The 19,459-nt window shown below is 34.4% G+C and overlaps 1 protein-coding gene across 1 annotated transcript; it reads left to right on the top strand.

The window, feature by feature from the left end:
* The first annotated feature begins 14,790 nt into the window (after positions 1 to 14,790).
* LOC7455969 (putative BPI/LBP family protein At1g04970) lies at positions 14,791 to 19,055 on the top strand. The gene is made up of 6 exons (XM_002321123.4): positions 14,791 to 15,291; positions 16,014 to 16,153; positions 16,649 to 17,000; positions 17,427 to 17,675; positions 18,421 to 18,546; positions 18,637 to 19,055. Exons 1-6 carry the CDS (start codon positions 14,881 to 14,883, stop codon positions 18,835 to 18,837), a joined length of 1,479 nt encoding a protein of 492 aa, XP_002321159.1. The 5' UTR covers positions 14,791 to 14,880; the 3' UTR covers positions 18,838 to 19,055.
* The last annotated feature ends 404 nt before the right edge of the window (positions 19,056 to 19,459 follow it).

Here is a 19,459-nt window from a genome sequence, read left to right as displayed (position 1 = left end):
CTTTTTGTCTTCTTTTAGATTTGGGATTACGAATTTATACATAAAACGTATTCCTGATATTAAAAATATGGTTTTTTTACATAGATATTAGAACGGTTAGGTTTTACCCGATAAGATAAGGACCTCCTTATTGAGGAGGACTTTTCTTGAACCATAGATGGACCAACATACATAGACATTAGAACGGTTAGGTTTTTACCCGATAAGATAAGGACCTCCTTATTGAGGAGGACTTTTCTTGAACCGTAGACGGACCAACAACTAGGAAACACAACGAGACCTTGAATTTTATCAGACAAATAAACAATGCAGCTTACCTTAGGTAGGGCGTATTTGGGGTGCTAATACCTTCCCTTTACGCAATCAGTCCCCGTGCCCGATCTCTGAGACCAGTTAGGGTTCCTAGTGACCAAAATACTAGGTGGCGACTCCCACACTATTTTTCACTACTAAGAGACAACGAATTCCTTGTCTCCCCACATTGACCAGATATATATATCCCATCACACATTCGAGGGTGGACGATCGCCGTGATGTCGCGCACGTGCGACAGAATGGCGACTCCACTGGGGACCTTGTGGACTTAGCTTTGTTTTTGTCTGATTTGTTTTTGTTTTCGTGTGTTTATTGTTAATATGCCTTTCCTTTTGTTATCCGCTTATATGCTTCAAATATTTTTACACATATTGTTCATGCATTTGTATAGAACTGTCTCATACATCTTATAGAACTGTCTCATGCATCACATACTTTGATTATTGAGAAGCACACACAAGCTTTAAGTTAAGTGGGGGACTAGCAGCTTACCTTACGACTGTTAGTCAAGGTTTAAGTTTGTGTAAACCCCAACTCTTTGCTGAGTGCTTAGACTGGTAATAGTTGGTACATGTGACCATCTCATTGCCTACAAGCCCCCATATTGCCTCCACGAGGGCAATCACTGGGACAGCAAGAGACCCTTTTTAGAGACTGAATAGCCAACCTACCCTCGTCAAGCACAAAAGAACCGGCTATAGGGTGTATGCTCCATAAAATATATTTTTGCATAAGACAAAACCTAACCATAAGGCCTTTGGTTTTCAGGTCTTTTCAGCTCACATTATATATGCATCATGCATTGTTCTTTATCATACATACATTCATTTACATTTTTTCCACGCACGCCAGATCGTGAAACATAGGTCCCACATCCGAAGTCCACCACACCCGGTCTAGATCAAGAATGGAGAACGAAGAAAGAGCTCACTTAGAGTCACACTACCAGACCGAGTTGGAATCTGTGAAAAATGAAGTTTCTCGACTGACCAATCTGCTTGAGCAACTCTTAAGAGCCAAGAACGGGGAGGGAACGTCTACCCAACCACCTATAGGAGCACCGTCAGTTCATGTCCCGGGGGTATCTCAGAACTTGGGGGCAGATTCAGTGACGGGGCAGCAATTTGCGCCTGCCATTCCCATTCAGCCCCCTCAAGCTCACATCACTGTAGATAGGCCTTCCGATAATAGGTCCACTGGATTTATGAACAATGACAAGATATCAGCCTTGGAAGAAAGGTTAAGAGCGGTCGAGGGAAATGACTGGTTTGACCCCATGCGAGCGTCTGAAATATGCTTGGTGCCAAACATCACGGTACCAAAAGATTTTAGGATACCGGAGTTTATAAGGTACACTGGGTTGGAATGCCCAAACACTCACCTTCGATCTTATTGCAATAAGATGGCTGAGGTGATTCATGACGATAAGTTACTGATCTACTTTTTCCAAGACAGTCTATCGGGGTCGGCGCTAAGTTGGTACATGAGGCTGGATAATACCAGGATTAAGAAATGGAAGGATTTAGTGGAGGCTTTCCTTAAGCAATACAAGTTCAATTTGAAAATTGCTCCAGATCGAACAAGCCTTATGTCAATGGAAAAGAGAAGCCAAGAGTCAGTAAAGGCTTATGCGCAAAGATGGAGGGACGAGGCCACTCATGTGCAACCTCCTTTGATAGAAACGGAGATGGTGACTTTGTTCGCCAATACATTCAAGGCACCCTACTATGAGCATTTAATGGGTAGTTCAGCTCAGCATTTCTATGATGCTGTACGCATAGCGGAAAGAATAGAGCAAGGGATTAAAGCTGGACGCATAATTGAGCCATTGGAGACAAAGGGTTTTATTGAAAGAAAAATGAAAGGTCCCGTTAACAACTTCGAAGATGGGTCCAATGACAAGATAACGGATTCATATAACCCACAAATACCTACCTCTCATGTGGCCCACATAAACTTTAACAAATCTTTTTCCTCTAATCGAGCAAATAACCAGTCAAACATCCAAAACAACGACCAAAGACCAAACACAAGATACATTGCAGAACAACTACCGCCATTACCCATGCCTTTGAAGGAAATGTATGCCAAACTACTGAGCATTGGACAAATAGCTCCTATCCCTACATTACCACTACAACCACCATTCCCCATCTGGTATAAGCCCGAGTTGACTTGCGAGTACCATGCTGGTATTCCCGGACATTGTCTTGAAACGTGCTACGCTTTCAAGAGCATGTTGTTGAAGCTCATCAAGATAGGATGGGTGTCGTTTGAAGACACACCCAATATCAATTCAAATCTATTGCCTAGTCATGACAAAAGTAATAGGGGATAAAGGGTTGGAAAACCTTGGTCAAGAATCGTCAATAATGAAGAAGGCGAGATCGAAAGAGTAGACAAGGAAACGCAAATGGGGAAGGAAGATGAAGCATTGCCTCGGTTGACTTTCCAGAACGGGTTGACCCAAGAACTTCTCGTAGATTTCAAAATGTAAAACAACTTTATTTGCCTTAGCATGTTTTTGTCATTTGCTTTTGTCATTACTTTTATTTTCTCTATTGGGCAGTCAGGGCTCATGTTTTCAGCCATATTTTATGTTCGTCTTTGAGCCTACCTTTTTTTAATAAATGATGAGATTATGCACTTTTTGAACAAGTTTGAGTGGTTATAAAATGGTTTAATATGAAATTTAAGAAAAGCTAACCCTAAAGTACATCCCTACCTCTGATAGCGTAATGAATGATTAAGTAGTCACTTTATAATCATCTGTAATTGTCTTTATCAACCATAACAATGTGCATTTTGAAAAAAAAAAAATCATCATTATCCCTTCACGCACTAAAAAAGTTTATCATTGGCTTAATGAATTTCTTCTCTATAAAAGCCCAGACTAGGATCACACCCCTACACTGGGGGCAAAATGAGTTGTTTTTTGAAAAGTTTTACGTGTTTAAAATTGGTTGGAAGCCCATAGATTTGAAAACCAAGCTAAAGCATTTGACAAAAGCATGACAAAGAGGCAAATACAAGTCATACATTTTGAGAAAAGGACTACTTGGAGAAAGTCGAAGACTTCTTCTCAAAGATATGAGAGGCAGCACGAGAAATGAATCCAGCATACGACTTCAAAAGCAAGCTCATATCAAGAGAGAGTTTCATGAAATAGAAGAAGATGATGGGGCCTATGTTTCAAAACCAGGTACAAATGCATGCATGGCATCTAATCATAAATCATTGCATATATGTTTTTTGGATCATTACAGGAGGAGACCTTAATGCATTCCAACAAAATTGGAGATGAAGAAAGAATCATTGAGTTGATTCTAGAACAACGAGAAGAGAAGATAATAATTTTCAAACCCTGCCATCAGGAGGAACGACATCGAGCAATCGGTTAAAGGGAATCGCCAGATGGGATTCCAGGTTGACCGATTTACAAAATAGATTTTTTGGTTTTTGATTAAAGAAGATCGCCAGAAGGGATCTCATTATTTCAGCTTCGGAAAAAGGAATCGTCAGATGGGATTCCAAGTTGTTTGAGATCGCCAGAAGGGATCTCGTATTTCGATATTGGTTAAAGGAGGTCGCCAGAAGGGACCTCATATTTCATATTGAATAAAAGGAATCGCCAGATGGGATTCCAAGTTGTTTGAGATCGCCAGAAGGGATCTCGTATTTCGATATTGGTCAAAGGAGGTCGCCAGAAGGGACCTCGTATTTCAGCTTTGAATAAAAGGAATCGCCAGATGGGATTCCAAGTTGATGAAGGTCGCCAGATGGGACCTCATATTTCATGTTGGTTAAAAGGAATCGCCAGATTGGGATTCCAAGTTGATTAAAGGAGATCGCCAGAAGGGATCTCGTGTTTCGCTATTTGGAGGTCGCTAGATGGGACCTCGTATTACATGTTGGTTAAAAGGAATCGCCAGATGGGATTCCAAGTTGTTTGGATAAAGGAGATCGCCAGAAGGGGTCTTGTATTTCGATGAAGGTCGCCAGAAGGAACTTCATGTTTTAGCTTTAGTAAAAGGAATTGCCCGATGGGATTCCAAGTTATTTGAGATCGCCAGAAAGGATCTCGTACTTCGACATTCATCAAGGAAGGTCGCTAGAAGGGACCTCGTATTGAAACTATTTCTTAGAAAAGCATGGAGTTTACTAAGAATTCTTCCCCTGGGTAGGTCACCCATTATAATGAGACCGCACTTCATCATTTTTCCTGGGTTAGTCACCCATACAATGAGACCATCATTTTTCCTGGGTTAGTCACCCATACAATGAGACCATCATTTTTCCTGGGTTAGTCACCCATACAATGAGACCATCACTTTTCTTGGGTTCGTCACCCATACAATGAGACCATCATTTTTCCTGGGTTAGTCACCCATACAATGAGACCATCATTTTTCCTGGGTTAGTCACCCATGTCATTTTTCCTGGGTTAGTCACCCATACAATGAGACCATCATTTTTCCTGGGTTAGTCACCCATACAATGAGACCATCACTTTTCTTGGGTTCGTCACCCATACAATGAGACCAGCATTTTTCCTGGGTTAGTCACCCATACAATGAGACCATCATTTTTCTTGGGTTCGTCGCCCATACAATGAGACCATTATTTTTCTTGGGTAGGTCACCCATACAATGAGACCATTATTTTTCCTGGGTAGGTCACCCATAATAATGAGACCACTCTTTCCTTTTCCCATTCGGGCAGGTCACCCGTCATAATGAGACCACACACGTGTTTTTGTATTTGGGTATGGGTAAAGGAATCGCCAGATGAGATTCCAAGTTTTTGGGGTTAAAGGAGATCACCAGAAGGGATCTCGAGATGACTAAATTTTGATCATAGTTTTTGGGTTAAGGAGGATTGCTGTAAGGACAAAGTTTCAGAGCAATCGAGCTCCGACTAGATCAGTTTCGGGAGCTCAGTTTTGGTTTATCTTTATAAAACTTACTGCGCAAAACCTCTGCTCCGTAAGCATTATAAAGAGGGGGCATCTGTTGTAACCCATTTTTGGGTCCCCACAAAATATATATAAAAATATATAGCCAAAGGAGGTTAGAAAAATAACAGGAGGCAGAAGCGCTCAGAAAATGGTTGGAAAATTGGTCAATGAGGTTAAAAATACAAAGATGGAATTTTTGATAATATATTCTTGAAGGAGGAGAGCCCTGTTGACAAGGAAAATTTGAATTTTTAGGAGAAAAGCCCAAGTTTGGATGTTTATAGACTTAATTGGATTTTTAATTGATTTTATAGGGGATTTGATTGCAAGAAAATTGATTTTTAAGTCAATTTAGGCTTTAATTGAAAGAAATTTAAGTTCTGGGGCCAAAATATAGTTTTTAGGAATTTATTGGGTCAAATCAGGGGTTTAATTGAATAAATATTGAAGTTTAATGACCAATTAGGGGTTTAATTGAAAAAACCGAAACCAGGGACCAATTTGGAAAAACCGGGTAAATAGAGGGGGCTGTTTTACTTTGGTTCAGGGGCCTAATTGAAGAAATTGGAAGTTTATTGATCAATTGAGGGCTTAATTGCATAAATCAGAGGCCAAGGACTAAAGTGAAAAACGCGGCCAACTATGGGGGCGGAGATCAAATTTGGCAGGGATACAATTGAAATGAATAAGAAATGATAGAGGACTGATTTGAAGTTTGGCTCATTTAAATGAAACGGCGAGAACGGTGTCGTTTTGAACGACACTGTTCATCTTCCTCCTTCCCCTGTTGAACAACAACAGAAGACAAAAACCATTTTCAAAAACCGTCCCGCCTCTCTCTCCTCGTCCCCATCGAAGCCCCACACCTTTAGACCACCGAACGGGTCACTGGCCGACCAGCCGTTGCGTGATTGAAGGCGCACCTGCTCCATTTTTTCCTATAAATAGAGAGAGACCGAGAAGAGGGAGAGGGGAAAAACGGACAGAAGAGAGGGGAAGAAACGAAAAAAACAGAGAAAAAACAGAGGGAAAGACTTCTTCAGAATCAGCTCCCCAGGCCGCCGCTGCCAGCGCCACCCTAGAGCCACTGCCAGCTGCTGCCTCCCTCCCCGTAATGGATAACAGCCCTGTACCGTGAGAAGAAGCAGAAGAAGCAAAAAACAGAGACAGACAGAGGAAAAGCAGAAACAGAGGAGAAAGGAGGAGAAGCCGCCGCTTGGAACCACCGTCAGAACCACCGGAAGACATTGTTTCCGCCACCAGGTTTGTTTCTGCATCACTAGGAGTGTTCGCCATCGTCTTCAACATTGTTTCCGCCACCAGGTTTGTCCCCTTCCTCGTCGCTGTGCATACCATTTTCTCGCATTTCACTGTTCAAGTGAAATATAATTCACTTGAACAGTGAAATGCTATTTCACTGTTCATGTCAAATATAATTCACGTGAACAGTGAAATGTTATTTCACTGTTCACGTGAAATATAATTCGCGACCTGGTAAGGCCTGCTGGGTTCAGCCCAGCCACATGGGCCGAGCTAGGTCCGGCCCAAAAAAAAAATAATAAAAATAAAAAAAATAAAAATTATAGAAAAAATATATGTGATTTTGTTGTAATTTTATTACTGTGTTTTAATTAATATTGGTTGGTATTTTATACTGTAAAGATACAAAATCCGGTATTAAAATACCCGGTTTTCATCAAAACATCAAAGATTTTCAAAACAAAAAATGTCTTTTGCTTTCAAAAATTTTCTAAAAATATCTTTGAAAATATTGTTGATTTTTCGGCATTTATTTTATCAAAGTGGATTAATATTTGGTTGTATTTTTTACAAACCCAGTATTAAAATACCCGATTTGCGTCAAAGCGTACAAAATACATATTTTTAAAAAATGTTTTGTTTTAAAATACGGCCTAGTCTCTCCAATATATATATATAAATATTATAACATCATATTTTCACACAACAAAGAAAATTTCAAAAACAATATATGTATTAACATGCATTTCGGCTTTAATAACCAGTTTATTAAAGCCATGAGAACTAGGCCAATATTTCAAAAATTCTAAAAAATCTTTTTGTCTTCTTTTAGATTTGGGATTACGAATTTATACATAAAACGTATTCCTGATATTAAAAATATGGTTTTTTTACATAGATATTAGAACGGTTAGGTTTTACCCGATAAGATAAGGACCTCCTTATTGAGGAGGACTTTTCTTGAACCATAGATGGACCAACATACATAGACATTAGAACGGTTAGGTTTTTACCCGATAAGATAAGGACCTCCTTATTGAGGAGGACTTTTCTTGAACCGTAGACGGACCAACAACTAGGAAACACAACGAGACCTTGAATTTTATCAGACAAATAAACAATGCAGCTTACCTTAGGTAGGGCGTATTTGGGGTGCTAATACCTTCCCTTTACGCAATCAGTCCCCGTGCCCGATCTCTGAGACCAGTTAGGGTTCCTAGTGACCAAAATACTAGGTGGCGACTCCCACACTATTTTTCACTACTAAGAGACAACGAATTCCTTGTCTCCCCACATTGACCAGATATATATATCCCATCACACATTCGAGGGTGGACGATCGCCGCGATGTCGCGCACGTGCGACAGAGATAAACCTATAAATATCAAACAAAAACAAATTATGATGCTATCTCAATCAATTTAACGTTAAAAGATGAAATTAAAAGTAAAAGTATTGAATTAAAATAAGAAGAGAGAAAAACCTTAATTAACCCCGGGCAAACCTAGCACATCCGCGATCTAGAGCATGCACCTCACCTGAATTGAAAAAAAAATCTAATTTTGTTTTTCATTTAACAATATTTGAATAAGGTGAATGGGTTTCTTTTCATAGAAAAACAAAATAAAAATAAAAATGGAAAAACAAGGGTGGTTCGTGGAACTAAAATAAAAGGCAGGCCTAATCTTTTAAAAGTTAGAGAAAAAAGTCTTTTTCTTAAGTTAAATTAAAAGAAAGAGAGCATTTAAATACCAATTAAAGAGTGCATTAATATTTTTTCTATGTTTGAAAACACCATTGCTATAAAAATCAGGCTGACTTGACAAGTTGACCTGCAACTTGATTGACTTGAGGCCTAGATCATATCAGGCTTAAAAAAACCAAATAGAGGAATTGACCAAGTTTGACCCGATTATAAGTTGACTTGTGACATGATCGACTCGAGTAATTCAATCAAAACCCATCACAACAACTATTAACGTTTTCTAAAAAAAAATTAAAAACAATATTGTTTTGGTATTTTTTAAAAAAGAAATATTTTTGGTAAACTCTAGTTGACCTTTCTGGCCTGATCTTCGATCCTTGTTTTGGGTTGAGCCTAATAACTATGGAATAAATATTAAAAAAAAAAAAAAGCAAACACGCCAGAAACATAGGCCAATCACGCGCTTGATCCAAAATAATGGTCCACCCTTTTTTTTCCCCTATGAAATAGACTTAGATGACACATTGTCTTTGAGTGTGGCCGACACGTCATCTAATTTTGTAGACGATGTGGCTTACACATATACACATAACATGTTGTTTGCAGACCTAAAATCCAGCAACTAGATGGTTGTCGACAAATCAAGCCAACAGGTTTAAACAAAAAAAAATCATTTTCTGGCCCTTTTTTTACCCAAAAACACATAGAAAACCATTTAAATACCTAAATAAACTTGTTTATGCCTTCAAACAACTCAAAAATCAGCCTAAAAATAAATAAAAAATCAACTCAAAACCCAAAAACTTTTCGAGAGTAGATCTACTTTATCAAACACTTTTAGGGTTAAATAACACCCAAAATAAACTCTCATCGTCCAATAAAACCCATTAAATCCAATATCAACTTTATTCGTGCTCAAAATCGTTGTCAATGATGACTTTTTTCTCTATCGCTAGAATTTAGCGAGACCTTATCTTTTCTCTTTTTAACTAGGGGCTAAAATATAAGAAAAATGAATTTATGGATCAAAATTGAATTTTAGAAATTTAAAAGGATCTAAATTGTATTATTTGTAAAGATTAATGACCAAAGAGTATTTTTTGTGCAAACTCTAGACAAGCCACTCTGCCTTTTCATTTTAATCTTTTATCTTTTAATTTTTTCTTTGCCTAATAAATCATAAGCAATTAACGTTTAATTAGGATAAAATCATCCAAAATAAAAGTTTGATGATCAAAATAAAAAAAAATACAGTCTATGAATGTGAGAATAAAGGAGCACAATGTTTTTTCTATAAAAAAAAAACACATGTATGTTTTCTATAATGTATTTTTGTTCGTTAATTTAGTAGTACAATGAAAATATACACAAAATAAAGACCTGGCAATTTTTTAATGCTATAATGGAGACCATTGGATGCCCACTTGTTAGTTAAAAAACAAAATATGAACAATATAACCGAATATTATTTATATACGTCACATGACAAAGAATTAAAAAAAAATCTAAAATGAAAGGCATTTTCACTCTTCACATGCACGTAATTAATTATTCATTGGAATAATATAAATACATTTTTGCCCTTTCCATAAAAATAAATGGTCCTCGAGTCCTAGTGTTGAAGGTATTTTAATCTTCTTACAAGGCAATAAACATTACCAAATAATCAGGAGTAGGATTATCTTTTCAATGTTTTAATCACAATCAAATAACTTAATTATCCTGAAAAAAAAAATTAAAACTAGCATCTAGAATATTTTTCAGTTATCTTATCCTTTAAATCATGTTATTAACTCAATTATTATTAGAAACAACGTTTTTAAAACTATAATTTAGGAGCTTTTTTATTTTTTTATTATATATATATTTTTGTTATTATCAAGTTGAATGATAGTGAGTTGATCTTTTAACAAATTTTAAATAATATTTAAGTGTAAAAGTGGAACACATCCACTACCTTCTAGTGATGCATGCAATGTCTCTCCCAACAAAAAAATTCCCTTCTGCCATATAATTGGAATCGTCATGGTGTCTTCTTCTTGGTTGAGCGGTGGCAACGACAATGTAATGATTTGTCACCAATGTGACTTTCTTTTTTCCTCTTTTTTCTCTTTACTTTCCTCAAATTTTGTGCTTGCCATTCAAAATTGCAGATTTGTTCTCTTAGTTATTGATATTTCAACTTCGATTTTTATTCTTTTGGTTTCTATTTTTTGTTCTTTACCCTTTTATAAAACAATCTATTTGTTTTCAATTTTATCATTCAATTTTAATTTGTGATATATTATTTTTTTCAATTTGATTCTCATTCTATTGATTGCCTTTTTGGGTTCTTTTATTCAATTGATTTCTCTTTTCAATTTCACCTTTCAATAACAAAAAAAATATAGTTATCTTCTAATTTATTTTTTATTTCAATTTTAATCATCATTCTTTTAATTGTTGTTTTTGGTTTTGGATCATTTTGTATAATTGAATTTTCTTTTTCTCATTTCATCATTCGACTTTTGATTAGTTGAGGATTGAGTTTCGTGATTTTTTCAAATATGGTGCTTCTGATCTAATGAATTGGGTCATGAGTTTGAAAAGTTAACGTGGGTTAATATTTTTTTTGTTTTTTTACTTATTTTTTTATTTCATCATTCATCATTGATGTTTTTTCATAAAAATAGGCTCTGTGGTTTTTTTTATTTTTTTTCTATCGGGTTATCTCGATCTAATGACTTGGATGACGAGTTTGACAAGTTAATCCGGGTTAGTTCACCCTTTATTACCCTGGTTACAAGTTTATCATATTAACTCAGGTTAACCTAAGCTCATGGTCACCATCGAATCAAGTCCACATAACACCACCATGGCACATCCCATTGCATTTGAATGCCCTATCATTATAATGTTAAGTTTCCATGACACTCATTTGCTATTTTAACATTTCATGTAAAGCATGTGTCTTATAATTAATGTTTTATGGTATGTCACATGTATTACATGTAATTTTATACAAAAGTTTGTTTGTAAGCTTTTATTGTTTTTTTCCCCCAAGTTAGAGAGAAAAAAAATAAAAAAAGTTCAATATGTTTAAGAAGTGTGGTTGGTAATGCGGTGTATAATGATTTTTAAAAGTATTTTTCAATTGAAAATGCTTTAACATGATTTTTTTAATTTAGTTTTTAATATAAACACGTTAAAACTAATTTAATGTTTTTAAGATGAAAAATAATTTGAAAAACTCTTTAAAAAGTAGGTTGAACCATAAAAATAAACTCTAAATATATGTTTCGTAATGTAGTTGAAATTATATTTTGCCCTCATAATTTTAAAAATATTTAGTTAATTAATACACATCACAGTTTTGCATGAATTCAATTGAAAACTTCATCTTAAAATTTTATTTACAAAAAATTACTATTTATAACTTTTCTTAACATATATTTTCAAATGTCAACTGCAAAAATTACCATAGTATCAAAATCATTACTTTATAAAGCAACATCCATTGCAATTTTTCATATAAAGTAGACTTAACACATACTTATCATTCCCTGATTAATTGAGGTTTCAAAATAATAATAATAATAATAACTATCAAGAACATTTTTATGCATGAGAAATGGTGATTGTTTCAACTTCATAAAATAATAAGAAAACAATTTACGGTATGGTATAATAAGTGCAAGTATTATTAGTTGGCAAATATTTGAAATAGTTTCTTTATGATTTTAATATTTTCTTCTTCTTCTACTTTAAGGTAACAATGGAATTTTTAACTGAAATCGTATTCTTTTTATCTATAGTTACCATCTCTCACATGAATTGTTCATGATTATGGAATAATTAGCGAAACTGTATAAAAAGATAAGATAATTTATTTTATATATTGAGTGAGTTTACTCAATGAACAACATTTATTTATTTTTTAATGCAACAATGCATCGAGTCATGATTGTGCTATACCCTGTTTGTTTTTGTGTTTTAAAAGTATTTTTGAAAAAAATTATATTTTTTTTACTTCAAATTAATATTTTTTGAGTGTTTTTAGATCATTTTGATGCGCTGATGTAAAAAATAATTTTTAAAAAATAAAAAAAATATTATTTTAATACATTTCCGAGTAAAAAGTACTTTGAAAAATAACCACAACCACAATCACACTCCTAAAAATAAGTAGAATAAAGCTATACAAATATATTTTATATATAGATTTTCCATACAAATACGTGTGGCATTGATTCTTATTAAGAAGAGGAAATCTCCATTTATCACTTTCATATATCAGTTTCATGAAATAAGATGTTTGAAAGTGTAATAGTAATTATTTTTTAAAGTATTTTCTACTTATAAATATATTAAAATAATATATTTTTTACTTTCATACATCAGTTTGTATAAAATAAAGGTGTATAAAAATATAATGGTGAATGTTTTTTAAAGTGTTTGTTGCTTATAAATATATTAAAATAATATTTTTTAATAAAAAATTAATTTTTTTAAAAATATTTTTCAAACATAAAAATAAACTTATCTTAAAAAAAAAACTTGTTTGTATATCATTAATTACAAGTATAAATTATCGAGATAATTAGTCAAATGATGGTAATATAAATTATTATGATATAATAAAAGTATTGTGATTATAATATAATCAACAAATTGTTTTATCTACTCAATTGAGACATTGATTGAGCTAAGAACATACGCAAGCCACAAATTGAGTTAAGAGGGAGGGAGGAGGAACTGAAGTTAATATCCATCACATCACGATGGAAGACCAATCTGACAACTACAGGCAACAACAAAGCCAAAGCAAAGATGGAGTGTTCATTTCGATTACCTTTTGCGTGTGGTTTAAATAAATTTAATTCATAACATTCGCTAAGCAATTAATTAACAATTAAAAAAAAACTAAAAGAGAAAAAGATTTTACTTCTCCTTCTTACGTATACTGTTTATTAGATTAGTGTTTTTTCATATATTTTTTTAATTATTTTTTAATATTAAATTTAATTTTTTTAATTATTTTATTCTCATAATACGGATCGCAAGTTTGACTGGTTAACCTGATTGACTCAGATTTTTTTTTTAATTAAATTTTATTTTTTAATTTGATCATTTAATGTTGGGTTGATTGAGAATTAAATTTCATAATTTATTTTGTTTGCTTTCTATTAGGATATTTCAATCTTATGACCTGATAACAGTGTTTAACAGATTAATATGAGTTAACTCGAGTCGTTTTTTATGTTATTTTTTTAATTGAAACTTTTTCAATTTCATCATTTAATATTGGATCGATTGAAAATTGATTTTCATAATTTATTTTGATTTGCTTATAGGGGGTGTCTTGGTCTCATGATCAAGATCGCAGATTTTGATAGTTTTACCCAGTTTAAATTGAGTCTTTTTTTTTCTAAAAGATTATCTCGGTCTCATGACCATGATCACTGGTTCTTCAACGGTGAATTTACTTTTTATTAGGTTGTCCTCGTCTCATGACTCGAGTCGCGGGTTTGACGAGTTAACCCGGTTGACTTATTTTTTTCTTTTTTTAATTGACTTTTTCCTGATTTCATTATTTAATAATGTGTTTGATTGAAATTGTGCTTCATAATTTGTTTTGATTTTTTTTATTAGGTTATCTCAGTATCATGACTTGAGAATAGTGCTTAATAGGTTAACCCGAGTTGACTTGACTCATTTTTTATGTCATTTTTAATTAAAATATTTACAAATTTTTTAATTCAACATTGGGTCCAATAGGGTTGATCGATGATTGAGCTTTATATTTTATTTTGATTTGTTCTCTATGAGGTTATATTAGTCTCATGAATAGAGTCACGTATTTGACAGATTAACCTGGGGTTAATCATGTTTTTTTTTTTTGTTTTTTTCAATGAGATTATCTTGATCTAATGGCATGAGTCAAGAGATTGACGAATTGACTAGGGTTGTTTTTATGCTATTTTTAATTGATTTTTTTAATCTTATTATTTAATATTGAGTTAATTGAGAATTAAAATTTGTAATTTGTTTTTTATGGTGATATCTCGGTCTTATGACCTGAATCGCGGGTTTGACATGTTAACCCATGTTGTTTTTTAGGTTATTTTTTTTTAATTTTATATTTCAATATTGGATTAATTGAGAATTAAGCTTCATAATTTGTTTTGATTTATTTTTTATAGGGTTATCAAAGTTTCACAATCCGGGTCATAAATTTAACATGTTAAAACGGGTTGATTCAAGTTAATCTAATATATAATTATTTTAATATTAAATTTTTTTTTTTTTTATCAAATTATATTTTTAAACCTATAAAATTAATCCATACACAATTTTTAATCAAACCCTTAGTATAGCACGCTTGAATAATTAGTTTATGTTCAAAATTATGAGAGTTTGGTTGGTGCTGAGTAAACTAAACAAAGCGAATTACATGGGCATTTGTGACATTATGCAATGAAAGAAATCTTACATCACTTGCCACGCTGCCAATGACACGACGGCGACCACTCATTACCACTACCATACTCCTCCAATTCTCCATCCAATAATTACTCTTTTTTTTTAAAAAAAAAAATTACTTTTCCTTCCTTCACTCCAGAACACAAAGGAAAAGAACAGAGAAGAAATCGAGAACCCAAAAATGGCACAAACCCTTCCCCTCTTTCTCCTAATAATTTGTCTCTTGCTAATTCCCTCCTCACAAATCCAACAAGAACAAGAAGCCTTCACTACTATAGTCATATCCCAACAAGGCCTTGATTTCCTCAAGAATTTGCTCATAACTCAAGCTATCTCTTCAATCATCCCTCTCAAACTTCCCAACATTACTAAAACTGCTAAATTCCCTTTTTTGGGCTATGTCCATATGCTACTCTCCAACATCACCATCTACCAACTCCAAGTATTGGATTCTTATGTCAAGCCTGGTGATACTGGCATTGCAATTATTGCTTCTGGGACCACTTGCAATTTGAGTATGGATTGGTCTTATGAATATAATACTTGGCTTTTTCCTGTGGAGATTTCTGATAAAGGCCATGCTTCTGTTCAGGTACGAGTTTCTTTTCTTATTAGAGTAGTATTTATTGGTTTTGAGCTTGTGGGTTTTGCTTTTTTAGGCTTACAGGGAAGTTTAAGTTGTTAATGGGCAAACTTGATGCTTTTCTTGAGTGCATTGAAGTGGGTTTTGTTTTATGTCATGCGGTTGTGTTTAGGGGTGGACTTTAGTTGCTATGTTGTGTTGATTGAGTTGCAATAATTGCTCATGGAAGGAATGCAATTAGATTATGAATTGGAATCATTGTAAGAGTTTCTCATTGAGTGTTCTTGTACAAATGTGGTTGTTGTTTATCATGTCGTTTTTCTTAATTGATTTGACTTTATTGGACCTGGGAAAGGTATACAGCTTAGGGAGGTCAAAGTTTAGTTGAATGCCATTTATTTAATGTGTTGAAGCGGGGCTTAATCCTGATTAGCGTTGTCGGCGTTAAATACAATTCAAGTTTGATTATGTTGTACACCAATACTTGGGCAGTTAGGCTAGTGTGTTGAGATATTTTGACAAGGCTAATATGTTTGAACTCATGATTGTTCCTCAACTTGCTCTTCTTTTTTTCTTTAAATGTTTATATAACTTGAGGTGTACATGGATGTCAAAAGGTATAATGATTTTGTATGTAAGCTGGATAATTGTCTGCTTCCTCTGTGTTTGTCTGCTCATATTTTGTCGCTTAGATAACAAAGGGAAATTGACCAGTTCTGCTTCTGGGTAAGGTTGAAGGCATGGAAGTGGGGCTCACATTAGGCCTGAAGAACCAGGAGGGAACTCTGAAGCTCTCCCTTATGGACTGTGGCTGTTATGTTAAAGATATATCTATAAAATTGGATGGAGGAGCATCTTGGCTCTATCAAGGGTAGGCTCTTCTTTACGGGAAACTCCCATTTGATTGCGAAGCACCATGCTACCTCAAATCTAATTTGTTGCTTCCATATTCTGTTAATGCTTGGCTGAGCTTTTTGTGTTTTGCATACTATAGGCCAGCGTTTACTATTTTCTTTGTCCAATAACCTATTTCTAGATCTGATGTTTTGCTTCTTCCAGTACATTCCAAAGATCAGCTAATATTTTGAGATAAATAACGCTCACCATTTTAGCTCCTGACCATCCTTTTTTTTCACAAAATCTACCAATTAGCAAACTTAATCAAAAGGTACTACCTATGTTAACCCTTCTTGTATAGTCCCTGACCTTTATGAGGTGAAAGCCCTATTCCTAGGTTCCTCAACCCCCATTAGTTGAGGGTAGAGAACGGGAGAAACTCAGTCTCCATGAAGTTACCTGATGACGATCCTTAGGATCAAAGTGTTATATCTCATGTAGGCTAATACCTTTTGTTCTCATATTCCAGGATGATAGATGCATTTGAAGAGCAAATAGGGTCTGCAGTGGAAAATGCTATTACCAAGAATCTTGGAGAAGGAATTTTAAAGCTTGATTTGTTTCTGCAATCTCTTCCGAAAGAAATTCCTGTAGATGATGATGCTTCAATAAATGTAACTTTTGTGGACAACCCTTCACTGAGTAATTCTTCTGTTGGGTTTGACATCAACGGGTTATTCACAGCAAGGAAAAAGGTTCCAATCACCATGTATTACTATGAAAATACACTGCCTTCAGTTTTGTGCACTGAACCAACTAAAATGCTTGGAATTTCTCTGGATGAGGCTGTTTTCAATTCTGCTTCAGCCTTATATTATGATGTAAGTTTCGAATCTGTTATATTTTATCTGTTGTGCTCTGAATCTGAATCCTATGTTAACGCTGTAGAGCCAAAAGCGTGTAGACACTGACCATTGGAATTCTCAGTTGCTTCTGCTTCATCTCAAGTTAGTTTTATTTGCTGAACCTGTTGTATTTGAGGACATTTAGGATTGATTCATGAAGAGGGTAATTGAGTGTCTTTTAACCTATCTCATCATATTGGAGTAGATGATCCTACTTTCATCAGTACTGAATCCAATCAACTCATATTTGATAGACTTACGCTCCAAAATTCTAAACTTGTGATGGTAATTTTGGAAGAACTGAGCTGGGATTTTGGTGAAGATATGTGATTATTGTGGTATACAATCGTATCCTTTACTTGCCTGACTTAGATTTTAATATCTGTATTTTTCTTTGGCCAGGCAAAATTTATGCAATGGATTGTGGATAAAATACCAGATCAGTCTCTTCTAAACACCGCTGGATGGAGATTTATTGTTCCTCAATTGTACAAGAAATACCCAAATGATGACATGAATATGAATCTCTCTTTGTCATCTCCTCCTATCTTAAGGATTTCTGAACACAATCTCGATGCAACGGTTTACGCAGACTTGATAATTGATGTATTGGAAGCAGACCAAGTAATACCAGTTGCATGCATTTCACTGGTAGGATGGTTTGATGGAGAAATAGAAACGTTCTACAATCTTAATCACTGTTTGCTTTATATTTGTGCTGGACCTTATTCTGTTCTTTTATTTCTTATTTTTTATCAAGAATTATGACTCGTTGGTGTAACAATTAATCTGTCACATTTGACGCTGGTTGCCTGTGGGAAACAATATCAAATCCTAGCATATTGTCTCAAGTAATTTATTATGGATGGTGATCGAATAGCATGGCCCCACTGCTTCTACGAAATGTTTTCTACATGCATATGCTATGACACTGTTTCACCACTGCCCAAGTTTGAAACATGATGTACTTTTTTAATATACTTGTTTGTACTCATAGATTATGTTCTGTTATATTTGGATGAAAAACTATAGCAGATAGTATGACACCGGTACTTTCACTGTATTTCAATTGGGTTTATGATCTTGAGAAATTTTTACAGTTGTCGTTGCATCACTTGCTGGAAGCATAGAAAAAGTCTGGTCACACAGTTGTTCAATAGCAATGTGCAATAGTAAACCTTCCTGTCTCCATCACATCAATTCAGCTCATACCTTTGTTCCCAGTGCATTTATTTTCCTTAGAAGTATCTACATCGTACCCTTTCAAAACTCTACATTTGTGCAACTTAAAAGCTATTCATGACCATTAACTATTATTATTTCCTGTAATATTTGAGGGAAGATCTCACTATCCTTTTAATGGCTAGCATTGCCCATTTGCTTCATGTTCACACAGGTGATTCGCGGATCAGGTTCAGTTGGAATTGCAGGCAACAACCTTGTTGGCAGCGTGAAATTGAATGACTTTTCCATGTCATCGAAGTGGAGCAATATTGGCAATCTTCGGATGTATCTTATTCAGGTAGTTTGTTCTGAAAGGCCTTTTCTTTAAAGAACAATATTTTTTCTTGTTATTTTTGGTAAAATGTTTAATATTCTTCTCCCATTGCAGCCACTTATGTGGACACTTATCCAAACTGTTTTCGTGCCGCATGCAAATGCGCATTTAGCAAAAGGTTTCCCCTTGCCCATCATTCATGGTTTCACTGTTCAGAATGCTGAAATTATCTTCTCAACATCAAAAATTACAGTTTGTGGCGATGTGGCGTTCAGAGAGTCCTTGAGTATCAAGCAGGCTTCTGGGCCTCTCTAGCCGAACTCGTTTATGTTTACACTCAAGCTCCATCAAAGCAGGCATGCACCCTTTGTATAATGTTCATGTAAAGCTCGGGGCGCGTTCCCCACAGAAATGCACAAATTGTGCTATAACATACAGGATCCATAGATGTGATGAGGTGTTGTGATTTTGATGTTATTGCATTCTTTTCAGTGACTTGCACATTGCATACTAATAAAGTTGATTGTGTATAATCCGAGTCGTTTTGCAGCTGATTATCTGTCTTATTTAAGTTCAATGACTAGAAGAACTGATAAATTCCGAGATTCCCCGTATTTTTCCTGAATTGATTGTTCTCTCGAGAGGAATTTCATGATTGTAAACCGCAAAAAATGATTTTCTATGATAAATGGATGTACATCTAAGAGATTTTTTTTTTTTTTTGCGTTTTAAAAAAAAATAATTTTATTTTCAATTTTTTAATTATTTTAATTTGCAGATATTAAAAATTAATTTTAAAAAATAAAAAAAAATATTATTTTAATATATTTTCTATAAATGAACTTGTCATTTTACTATATGCTCCCGCCAAGAAATGTGTCATTTTGTCACGTTATATGACAATCACGAAAACAAATCAGTAAAAAGCTTTAAAAAA

The sequence above is a fragment of the Populus trichocarpa genome, chromosome 14, assembly GCF_000002775.5.
Source record: "Populus trichocarpa isolate Nisqually-1 chromosome 14, P.trichocarpa_v4.1, whole genome shotgun sequence".
Lineage (NCBI taxonomy): Eukaryota > Viridiplantae > Streptophyta > Magnoliopsida > Malpighiales > Salicaceae > Populus > Populus trichocarpa.
The sequence above is the reverse complement of the archived record's forward strand: the minus strand, read 5'-3'. Positions and strand labels throughout refer to the sequence as shown.